This window comes from Vicugna pacos, chromosome 4, assembly GCF_048564905.1.
Source record: "Vicugna pacos chromosome 4, VicPac4, whole genome shotgun sequence".
Lineage (NCBI taxonomy): Eukaryota > Metazoa > Chordata > Mammalia > Artiodactyla > Camelidae > Vicugna > Vicugna pacos.
The window spans coordinates 61,244,230-61,256,631 of NC_132990.1; the positions used below are offsets into that span (position 1 = coordinate 61,244,230).

The 12,402-nt window shown below is 44.8% G+C and overlaps 1 protein-coding gene across 2 annotated transcripts in view; it reads right to left on the reverse strand.

Moving 5' to 3' along the window:
* Positions 1-292: 292 nt before the first annotated feature.
* The window catches only part of FKBP15 (FKBP prolyl isomerase family member 15), a 46,246-nt gene continuing 34,136 nt past the window's right edge, over positions 293-12,402 (reverse strand). For both annotated transcript variants that reach the window (XM_072959944.1, XM_072959943.1), the window contains exons 20-28: positions 11,346-11,517; positions 9,581-9,717; positions 7,746-7,901; positions 7,035-7,187; positions 5,916-6,038; positions 5,177-5,284; positions 4,204-4,889; positions 3,244-3,340; positions 293-936 (exon numbers count right to left, since the gene is read on the reverse strand). In XM_072959944.1, the coding sequence (XP_072816045.1) occupies positions 859-936; positions 3,244-3,340; positions 4,204-4,889; positions 5,177-5,284; positions 5,916-6,038; positions 7,035-7,187; positions 7,746-7,901; positions 9,581-9,717; positions 11,346-11,517 (1,710 nt within the window). In that variant the 3' untranslated portion in view covers positions 293-858. The remainder of the gene's footprint in view (positions 937-3,243; positions 3,341-4,203; positions 4,890-5,176; positions 5,285-5,915; positions 6,039-7,034; positions 7,188-7,745; positions 7,902-9,580; positions 9,718-11,345; positions 11,518-12,402) is intronic.

Consider the following 12,402-nt stretch of genomic DNA (forward strand, 5'->3'; position numbering starts at 1 on the left):
GCATGGCTTCCTAGGGTGTAGGACTAAGCCTGCAGGAGCAGGTGGACGACAGGACTGGTCCTCACACAACCATGCTGCCCTGAGCCTTGAAAGAGCTGGGATGAACTGGGATAGCAGAATGGTGACTTTGAAAGCCTGAAAGTACCAGGGTTAGGTACCAAGAGGAACATCTTACAATGCCTTCGAGCATGTTAACTGACCCAGATCTGTTACAACTCTTGACTCTCAGATTCCCAGAGAGGAGCGCAGATGGCCCTCACAACCAAATTCAATTTCACCCCAAGAGCTTGAGTCAAGTTTCATTGCAGACATTTATTTTAGTTTTGTTAATTTCAAATATTCATTGACCTCTTATATCAGATTTAAGGCAGAGAAAAGATGTATGTCCCAGGACTGCAGGCAAGGCTGTTAACTGAACCGGGTTTGGATGGTGTAACCTACTCTCGGTTCTACTGGGGGAGACCTCACCCCAGGTGACAGTCTTGTTGCTGGGACACAGTTGAGCACTGAGAGGCAGATCAGTCTGACAGTTAAGAGAATAAAAAGCTTGGGAGAGGGCAGGACTGTCGTAGGGACTGGCTGGAGGGGAACCCCCCAGCCCTTATTACTCCATGGGGGACTCTGAGGTGGGACCATGGCGGGCTGTTGACGGTCGCCAGCGTTCTGAAGACAGGTTCATACTCCTCTTCACCCAGGAAGGTGGGGCTCAGAAACTGGCTAACTCAGATATCTGAACTATTGTCCTCAGAATGCTCACCTTCACCTCACCCTGTGCCTCATCTAGACCCAGGGCTGTTGTGCAAAATCATGCTTAGGGAAGGGTCAGCAGAGAAACCTTTGCACCAGTTTCCTGGGTCTTCATCCCAGCCAGTCAGTGTCATCGTCATCATCATCATCTCCAAAAAGGGGTGTTGGGGGCGGGCGTCCCTTCATGCTCTGACAAAACAGGAAACAGTAGTCAGTCCTCACTTGTCCCGGCACCAGATGGACTTGCCACCTGTGTAAGGTGAAGCATGTGTTCCTGGCTCCGGGTTGAAGAGAGGTTGTTGGTTAGGGTCTTACTGAAGGGACTAACCCTGAGGCCAGCAAACCTAGGCTTCCAGAAAAGCTAAGACAAGCAGCCAGAGAAAGGAGGAAATCTCTCAACACAGAGACAAGAAGACCAACTTTGTTTGGCTAATTTTGTCATTTATTTATGAAACACAGGTATTGATTTGACAGGTTTCCTCTCATGCGGTAACTTATAAACATTTCATGTGGGAAAAGGAGAGAGTGGGAGGAAGATAAAGAAACAGAGAAGCAGAGCAGCCCTAAAAGAAGAGGATGCAGAAAAGTGAAGGGAGGCTGGGAAGAATACAGTTGCATCTGAGAAAACGTTGTCATGGTCTGTCTAAGGAGGCCTGTCTGGCTCTGGAAGAGGCCCCACCATTTGGGAGAGAGAGTTGAATTTAGAGGCCAAATGGAGAATCCCAACAGATGAAGAAATCCCAGGGACACAGGGACACAGCCTCCCACCCCTGGTCTCACTGGCCCTACCCTCACTCCCTCCAACCAGGTAGGAGGATAAGGGGGAGTAATGGGCCTCAGCCCCTAGCCTTTTCCTTCTGGATTGGCATGGAAAAGGTTCCCACAGGGGCAGCAGGGAGTGATGCTGGAGACAGGCACGCATGAGTGTCCTCTACTAAGGTACTTTCTGGGCTGGTGAACTACCCTGGCCCAGGATCAGTCTTTACAGGGCTGGCCAAAGGGAAGGCAGCATGATGTGGTCACAGGTCCCCGGGCTAATTCCATCTCCACCACCAACGGACCTTGTTCCTCTCTCTGGACATCAATTAAGCGGTCTCTAAATTCTAATGGTACAGGATTTTAGAATGTGGCTCACTGCTTCTGTTTTGGTTCAGCTGAAGTTCTGGCCCTGCATTTACCAACTGTGTAACTTTAGACCAGCTCTATAACCTTGGACATGTTATCTAATCTTCCTGACCCTCGGTCCTTTTTTCTGTAAAATGGGATAAAAATGCCTACACCAAACTGGACTGGTAGAGGATTAAGGATTAAGTAAGAATGTCTGTGAAGTAGTTTTCAGACTACCCAAGAAATAGACATTAACTTGATAATACTAGTATTAATACAAATAATATACTGCTAATGTAAAAATTCCATCTATATTTAAGGCAGTCACTTGAGACACTCAATTTTTTTTTAATGCAGAATTCGTATTCAGAGTTCTCAAATGAAAATTTAAAACTTCTTGGGAAGACAGACTAATGGAGGAACTGGTGCGCTCGCCCCCAGTGGAACGCAGGTGAGAGGAGAGGGTTCTGGTACATGGAAGCTGGATCCCAGCTCAGTCACAGCCATCTCCCCGAAGTTTTGGCAAAAGGAAAAACCCATTCTGGTGGATACGTGAGAGAAAATTTGCCCCCATTCACCTCTTATTTCTGTTCCTGGGATAGAAGCTGATCTGTGTTCTCTACCCGCGTTTCACTCCAGTGAAACTGCCATCATAGTACTCTTGGACAGCCAAGGATGCTTGCATGTTGTACATTCAGCATGATGGGGACGGCAGATGCAAGAATGAGAGTTCTGATCTAGGTTCTATTAGATCAGCTCATCTTCATGGCCTTCACTCTGGTGCTTTGTAAAACGAGGTTGTGCTATCAGTGCTTAACCCATCTTCTGCCCAGGGATGTTGTGAGGACAAAATAAGGCAGCAGGTTGGAAAGCAGACTGAGGAAGCAGAAAATGCTCAGAAACTGGTGGTCTTATTAGGAGCCTGGGGTTTTAGTCCTAGCTCTGCCATTAACTCACTCTGTGGCTTTACGTAAATAAATCATCCTTCTGAGCCTCAGTTTCCTTGTCTATGAATAAGGATGCCAGAAAAAGATCTTCAAAGTCTTTTCCAATTCTAAAATATAAAAAATACCCTAGCAAATGTGAGTAAACCTGAGGCTTCAGCATTTTAATATAGGACTAAGCAGCCCGACTGTCTTCACTTAAAGCAGAAATCATTCGTGCATGAACGGAGATCATGATCCTTTCTCAAGAATAAAGTGGTATCTGGCCATCCCCACCATGCTTACAGAGCTGCCCCCTCCCAGCCCCGAGTCTGCTCCCACAGGGCCCTGCGCACAGAGCCCAGGGAGTGGGCCACCAACAGGCTCCATTCCTCTTCTCACCGCCAGCGGGGAGGGGCCCCCACGTGGCGGCGTGAGGACTCGGCAGCGCCTGGGATTTCCTTACCACCTCATCTTCATCCTCCTCCTCAGCCTGCGCTTTGGGCCTTGGAACTTTCCGAGTCGCTCCTTTAAACAGTTCATCCTCTTCATCCTCAGAGAGACTGAAAGAAAAATCAAGAACATCAAATCACAGAAAAACGTCATTTCTGCTCCAGGCCACAATGCCCACTGGCTCCGGGGTAAGAATGCAACAGGTGTGGTGACCACCCAGGATTCCTCCCATCTCCACACCGGCCTCCCAGCACTCGTGACTCCTCTGTAACCTACAGCCAGCGCGATCCTTTAAAACTAGTAAATCAGACCGTGTCACTCTTCAGCTTAAATCCGTTTAATGGCTTCTCACTGCCCTTAACGCCCAAACTTCTAACAGTGACAACAAAGTCTCACAGGAGCATGGGAGACTCCTTTCCATCCTTCAGGTCTCAGTTTAAATCTTATCTTCTCAGAATCCTTCTCTAATCACTCTATCTAATGTAGTTAATAACTCCCACTTTATTCTCTATTACACACCCTGTTTTTTTCCCTAAGCACTTATCATAATTTATAACATACAGCTGACTCCTGAACAGGTCTGAACTGCGCAGGTCCACTTACAGGTGGACTTTTTTCAATAAATGCGCACTGTGGTGCCACACGACCCGCAGTTGGCTGAATCCAGGATGCGGCACTGCGGCCATGGAGGGCCGATCGTCAAGTTATACACAGAGGGTCAGCACCCCCACCCTCCACACTGTGCAACGGTGTAAGTGTCTGTCTTCCCCCCTAAACTATAAGCTCCTCAACTCAAGAATCAGCTCTGCCTTGCCTACCGCACTACCACAGTGCCTACTGCAGGGCCTTTTACATAGACAGTGCTGAGTAAATACATGAATGAATCAGCCAGTCAGTCTCTGAGGATGAGTCACCAGTCCTGGAAAAACCACATGCACCCACTTGTTCCTGAAACTCTGCTCAGGGGACATACCTGGAACGCTGAGCACAGTGGCTGGATCCGGGCGCTGCTCCTACGGCCGCAGAGGCTGCCTCTGTGCTGCACGGCTCCTGGGAGGGAGCAGCGGGGCTGGTGACATCCTCGTCTTTCTTGAGCCCTGGAGCCCGAGGCTCTGCTCCTGGACTTTCAGGCCCCGAGGTCAGTGGGTCCCCCTTCTCAGGGTCTGAGGTCAGGGACAATCTCATGGAACATTCCTGCTCCCCAACACAGGCATTTCCCAGTGGGCTGGCAACTAGTGTTTCCTCGCACTCAGAGTCCACAGTCACAGGGCCTGGAGGCTCAGGGGGAATTGAAGTTGGGGGCCCCAGAGCTTTCCTGGAGGGGGCGCCAGCCAGTTCAGAAGGGAAGGAGTCATCTTTTGCCTCTGAGAGCACCTCTGCTTCTGAGGAGTCCCTTTCCCTTCCCTGCACATCATCCTGGGGACTGGGGAGGGCCTGAGGAGGCAGCGGGACAGCTTCCTGGACCACATGCTCTGGTGGCACCGTGGGGAGCTCCTGCCTCTCCCCATTCAAGGGCGTCTGAGACCGTCCAGAACTGGCCAAAACAGGCAGCTCCTGGGAAGGTGTCTGAGGTCGCTCCCCTCCCTTCTCTTCTTCCTCTTCATCACTGCTCCCTCCCTTCTCTCGCTCGTGTTGGTTTAACAGCTCAAGAGTCACCATCTGTTCAAAAGCCAAGGAGATAATCACTGAGAGAAAACAGCAGGCTCTCCTAGCCCCTCAGTCCTTATTAACACAATTGGTCATCTAGTCCAAGTAATTTTGTTTTTCTGCTTGTTTGATTTTTCTTTGTTCAAATGACTCTGCTTCTTCCTCTCAATGGAGGCTGCCTGTATCTGTCCAGATAAGTCATTCCAGGCATCCTAGTTACTGATGAACATGAATCATTTTTTCACTTATGATCCCTCAGATACCCATTTTTCAAAGAAAAAATCAACAGCTGGCCGTACCTTGATGGTGTTCATGATGGTCCCCAGAATGGTCCTGCCATTGTAAGATTCCTCCAAGTCAAACTCTCCCCGCAAGGACTGAAACACCTGGTTCATGATCTTCTTGACCTGCATGAAGATGTGAGGAGAGAAAAACATTATCAAAACGTATGCTACCAAAATCAAGTGACTAGCAGGTACATATAAATTCCAGAGAGAGGTCTGGGAGGCTAAAATGAAGCCCTCTTAGAACTCTGCAGTGGGACACAGCTGGTCAGAAACTGAGACACTGAAGGCTGCCACTGCCCTGGAGAGGACAGTGTTCAACAATGAGCAGCACTTGACAGAAGGGCTGTCAAGGACAGGTAAGCTGTGGCACGTGTGCCCCAGACTACTTAAAGACCATCTGTTGATGCCTCCCTCCCACCATGGCCACCACTAGAGCTGCCATGGGCTACGAGGATTCACAGCTAGAAGATGCAGGGCACACTCCCCGCGCCTCTTCTGCAATTTAGAAACACTTCCCTTATTTGTCAAAACCTTGGGATAGGGCCATTTTGGGTTTGCCACCAAAGAGATAGGTTGCAAAGGGTTAAACTCCGACTTAAGTCAGACAACTGGTGTATGGATAGTTAGAACAACAACAACAACAAAACTATCAACACAACAAATTGACCACATTCTTTCTGAAGGCCTGATATGCCTTCCTTCAATCCCCTGATATGATCTGGTTTACTCCTTCTTTGAAATATCAGCTCACCTTCTCTGAGGGATCAGCAGACGCAGCTTCAACCGTGGACAACTGGGACTTGCTCTCCAGGTCCTTGAGGTACTGTGCATTTTTCTCTGTCAGGGCTCTGACTTGGGCCTGGAGGGCTAAACACTACAAAAGGAACAGACTGTGGCTATGGCCTCTGAACCAGGACTTCCAGACGAAATTCTGGAAACCCAGGAGGAAAACCACCCTAAGCAGCAAGTGTTAACCTCACGTAGGTCTGCTGACATCCACACACTCCACCCCAACCCCGGGCCTGCTGACTCAAGAGCATTCCATTTCATTATCACTCAACCTCAAATCACAACTTCATCTCCACTTTCCCAACAAGGTCACTTGCCTTATTCCTAATTAAGTCAAGAATGTAATGAAAAAAAAAAAGGGAGTTAATAACCCTAGTCACATAAACTTATGAACAGTGGACATTAGAAGCAACCTATTCACCTACAAGATTGCCTTCATCATTTCGGAGTCAAAGATTTTCAACTGGATACTTTAAGGAAAGAAACTGACCTCCAGGTAAGAGGACTTTGATAAGTCCTAAGCCATCGCCCCTCTCTCTTTCCCGTCTTTGTGCTAGATGATCCCACCATCCCCGTGCTCCATCCCACCTCAGTGCCTTTGCCCAGGACACCTGCTGCCTTCCCCCTCTCACCAAAGCTACTTGTCCTTCTTGGCTCTGCTCCCCTAGGCACTCCCTCTTCTGGGCCTCACAGCATTAAATGCTTATCTTTGTTCCTTGCTGTCTCCCTTTCTTGACTATGAGATTCTTGAGAAGAGTTCTGGGTAAGTCCCTCCCCCGACCCAGTGTTGGGAACACAACTGGCACTCAATAAACATTTGCTTAAAAAATGAAGGATCACGTAATAATGGGAAACACAGTCCAGAACACAAATGCTGCTTCTTCGTTTTCTAGGTCACTGACCTGTCATCCCAAATGAGTATGTGAAAGATTCCTGACAAACTGGAGAGATAAACAAGTATGATTCCGCTTTCAAACTGTTAACATCTTTCAGGTTCAAAAGGATCTACAAAACTTGAACAACCTGTTTGCCTCAAGCTAACTGGGCTGCCTGAGCTGTCTGGCCCAGGGAAAACACCCACCTTCTTTTCAAGCTGGAGCAGCTTCTGCTGGCTGGCATCCCTCTGCGCACACACCTCCTGGTACTGCTGCAGGTGTTCATCCTTGGCAGAGGCCAACAGGTGTTCACACTTGGCTTCCCACTGGGTCTGCAGCTCAGCCTGTACTAGAGACAGCTGCCAACAGAAAGTAATCACTGTATCCCGGGGGGCCAGGCACAGCCAGTGAAGCCCACCTTTCACAAGGCCCAAAGAATAAGCCAACAGCCCAGATTTAACAGGGAAGCAACTGTCTGGAAGACTAAATGAACACACAAATGTGAATTTACGCACTTACAAGGAGAAAGGATGCTGTCAAATGCACGAGAGATCCACTGCATCCTGCCACTACCCCTGGTTTCCCTGCCTGGGTACCTAAATAAGTCCCTTCTTTTCAAGGACGATAATGTGCCTAAGGATGGTGTCTGGTGGGTGAGGACTTTGGCCTTACCATGTTAGGAATGTTTTCATAAAGACTTTTTTTTTCATGTTTTACTCATATAATTAAATTTTCAGTAAGCTTTTAAAGAAAAGGAAGAAAATTCTCCATTTGATTCCTGGCTCTTCTTCCACCTTTTTCCAAAATTAGAGCATCAACTATGAGAAATGTCATCCTAAAGGATAAAGAAGAAGCTAGAAGCTGTCCTGAGTCCTTCATGCCTTCACTTTATGTCAAAGCGCTTCGGTTCCCATTACCTGCTCTGCAGCTGCCTGGTCTGTGGACACCCGAGCTTTTTTCAAGAGCTGTCGAAGTTTGTCCAATTCCTCCTGGTGTGACTTGCGGATTTCATCTATCTCCTCCTCAGCCTGACAGCGCTCTTGAGCTGACTTCTTTTTCCTTTCTGAGAGGTTCTTAGGAACAAGAGAACCATCATCAGTTCTAGTTGTTCGACAGAGGATAAACGGAGGTGGTAATGGTGGTGACGGTTTAACAACATCATGCTGTCTTTACTTCGTTTCTGGAAATGATTCATTTTTCACTTTTGTTTCCCCTAAATATTTAACATTCTTGGCTACTGGAAGAGAAAAATTGTGACAAGAAGGAAAACAAGAAGAGCCTTATCTACCATTAAGAGATGGGGAACATCTAAGCGTGGTGAGGGTATAGGGAAGTGGATACTTTCATAAACTGCTGGTAGGAAAATCACAGTCTTGTGAAAGGACTTTCAAAATACGCACACACACCCAGAAATTACACAAATTATAGTTTGTCTTAAGGAAGCATTAGACAGTCTTCATAAAGATCGTGTGTTACAAGGATGGTCACTGTAGTGGTATCTATAACAAAGAAAAAATAAAAACAGCCCCCAAAATCAGAAGGAACTGGTTTAAAAAAGAACTGATGAAATCATAGAAGAAACTGAAAATACAGACCAAAATTTATCCCCTAAAAAGGAATTAGGCAGAAAGGGCTATAATATAGAGTTTTATTAAAACTTCAGAAACAGGTTGTTCTTTTCATACTTAAACTGTTCCAAAACACAGAAAAAGACAAAAATTGTCCCAATTTGTTCCATGGGGCTAGTATTACCTTCATGTTAAAATTTCAAAACAATAAAAGATACTATAAATAAAGTTAAAAAACAGCAAACTAGAAAAATATTTGCAACATCTATGACTGACAAAGGATTAACACCTTTAATAGTGTTTATAAATCCAACTAATATTACAATACATAAGATAGCAAAGGACATTAAAAAGAGAATTCACAGAAGAAATACAAACAGGCATTAAACATAAGAAAGCTTTACTACTAACAAAAACACATTAAGACAAAATAGCATAGTTCACCTATTAGACTATAAAGATTAGAAAAACTGATACATGCAGAGTTGAGAAAAGTACAGAGAAATGGGCTTGTTCAGACAGTGCTGGAAATGTAACACGTTCACACACTTTTCTTTGAGGATAATCTGACAATATTTACTTTAAAAACTTAGGTGTGCAGCATGTCCTCTGAGGCAGCAATTCTAATTCAAGCAATCTATTTTATGGAAATGCTCGAATGAATTTTCAAAAATAGTTACATAGTACAAAGGTGTCCACAACATCAGTGCCTGAAATAGTGAAAAAAATAGAACCATAAATATCCATCAACAGATGAATAGTTAAATAAATTATGATAGTCTCACAGCATACTACTACGCAGTAGTTAAAAAGAATGAGAAAGTTCTCATTCTTATTAGTACACTGTCCACATTACAATTTTTAAAAAAGCATTAGACCTGATCCTATCATTGTTAAAAAATCAGTGTGCATACATATATGTATGTATGAGTGTGTATGTATGTTTTGTACACAGAGGAAATAATTTGGAAGAATAATCATACATGGTTTATAGTTGTTGCCTCTAGTGTATGAGACTAGAGAGGGGAAAAAGATAAATTCAACTTTTTATTTTATATAATTTTCTGGATTATTTATATTTGTTACATGCTACTGTAACTTTTAAAAGGAAAATAAAAATGTTTAGTAAATAGCTAATCCTGGCCACTTGGGCCCAATAGAGAAACTTCGGTTGTAGAGCTTACCTTTTCCAGAGACTCCTTCTCAGCTCGAAGGTCAGTCAGCTCCTCCTCCAAGGACGTCACTCTGAGTTCCAGTTGTCTCCGGCTTTGCTTTTCACTCTTGAATTTGGACTCCGCTTGCTCAGCGGTCTCCTGGAGCTCTGGGATACAACAGCAGGGAGACTGGCTGCAGAACCAGAGCTGCAGTGGGAGATAGGGCATCCCCCCAGCTCCTTCAAAGCCGCATTCTGCGGTCTCCCAATCCTACCACACGAGCATCTTCCACTCACTCCTTCCTGCATCATCTCACTGACCAGCAATAGGTTTATCAAACCATAAACTGACTCCCTACCCACCTATATTTATCTCTGTACATACATGTCACCTTAGACATGTACAGAATAGAAGAGAAATGTTCCAAGCAGTCAGAAATCACCTTTGAATTATATCACTCCCACAACTCCATTCTAGTCACCACCTCAACACAACGAGATCTTTGTTTAGTATTGGTCCAGGCCCTTTCTCATCGCCTGGGTAAGATATTCTCAGCTTTCTTGGTAGCTGGGACATTCCACCAAAAGTTTGCCTTCCAAAACATCCCTTCTCAAATAAAGCTATTTGAAATGTTTCTTAAAAAGGTAATGCATCATAATGAATTTTGCTTGGAAAACTTCTGAGACCTTTATGGTGTTTTTAACGTAAGTGTCACAGGTCACCAAAAAAAACAGAAAACAGGCTATCTGTACAACATTCAAATCTAAGATTGTCCCTCAAGTGCAGCCAGGTGGTGCTCTAAAAGGGCAGGGATTTATCTTCAAGGCATCATTTTACCAACTGACATCAGTGTTTTTCAGCTTTCTTTCTGGGCAAGTGAATTTTGCTTCTTCCTAACCCTGCTTCTGTTCCAGCGGCACTCCGCCCACTGGTCCCATCTGGGCCTTCCACATTTGTTTCTATACGCTGCGGTGGATGACTCAACATGCCAGTCTTCACAAATCTGCTATTTAGGTCACCAAGTCTTGAGGAGCACCTTTGTACCAGGCACTAAACTAACACTAATTTGGAGGGAAGGACTTTACAAAGATGAGCAAGACACTGCCCTTGCCCTTCAGAGGCTTGCATTCTAGAAGGGAAAATAGACAAACAGTGCTGATCAAGCTAACTCTGACAATGGTCATAATAATGTACTCAGAAATAAAGGATTTTAGAGGAGGTCGAATAGTCTAAAACAAAAATGGGAAAATTTCTGAAAGAGGGAGATTTGGAGAGAACTGGAGGCAAATCTTAGTGATGCTGGGCACACCAAGTCCAAAAAACAGCAAGACAAGAAATGCAGGATGTGCTGAAGCAGCAGGTGGGCTAGAATGCCCAGAGCCATGATGAACTGAGAACAACATAGCAGGAAATAAGCCAAGCCGGAGGGGCCTTGAGTGCCGGGCTGATGGGTTACAGTTCATCCCCTAGGAAAGGGGCAACCACTGCAAGAAGCACTTCCTTCTTAAGCTTCTACTGAGTCACAAGTCCAATTAACTCTGGCCAATCCTAAGATCTGGACACTTGCCGAAACAAAGCAGAACTACGGCCACTGATCAACTCTAAATGAACAGTCAGTTAAACTTTTGTACTTTATGTCAAATAATCGTGTAAAGTTTACACCAGGTCCACCTTAACTTTTGGCTCAGTCCACAAACTTTATGAGCATTATGCCAAACGGATTGAGAAGAAAGAAAGAGTTTAATTCCTAAAGTTTAGATGGTCAAAGTCCCAGTCCCCACCCTCAAGGGCATACCAGAGAGCTCTGTCTGTAGTTTGGTGAGCTGGCTCCGGAGGAGGTCAGCCTCCTTCATGCTTTCTGTCAGCTGCACCTGCAGCTCCGTTTCTTTCTTTTGGTGGGCGGTCATTTTCAGCTGCAGGTGGGAGACCTGCGCAGTGGCTGCTGCTAACTCTTCCGTCACCTTGGCCTGAACAGAAACAAAGCATGACATCACATTAAACATGGTGCTGGCCCAACCTCACATACTCTATGCTGATGGAACTGGTAGGAAGGGAGCTAAGGCCACATTCAACCTGCATTAAACCAAAATCAAGCCCTCAAATGTGCAAAGTCTCTGACTCAGAAATTCCCTTTGCAAAAATTTGTCCTTAGGAAATACTAGGTACAATCACAAAAATGTTGCTACAAGGATGATTGATGCAGCATTGTTTACAGTCACCAAAGGATGGAAAAATAAAATGATAAAAAATGGGCTTAAACAAATTATGACATATCCATCCTGTATGCGACTATTAAGAATAGTGTCACAAAAAATACTTAGTGACTTGGGATACAGTCACAACCTGTTATTAAATGATACTAAACTGACACATGAGAAACGGTATTCCTGCCATTTTCTAAGTTTCCTATGATGAACAAGTATTTTTTTTTAATAAGAAAAGGTTATTTTAAAATTCAAATGCCTTCAATAGCAATCATCTTCTCAATCTACAATTTGGCCCTAATACTACTATACTAATAGTAACACTGTAACGTAAAGATCCACGATATTAGAGTAACTGCTTTGGGAGGTTCTTGAAAGAAGAGATAATAAAAGAAGGGAATACTTCTTTGATTGCTCAATGTAGTTTAAGTGGTGATCTGTACTAGCTAGACAGGACCTATATATTCTTACATAACATCTGATGAAATCAAAATGACTAGCTTGCAAAACTGTCTACTGATACTCTGTGTATTAAAGGTGATGATGAAAATGATGATTAAAGGATGGTCACTGAAAAGGAATGGTAAGCAAATGACAAATACCACACTCTCATGTGCCTGTAGGACACATGAGAAATCAGATGACAGG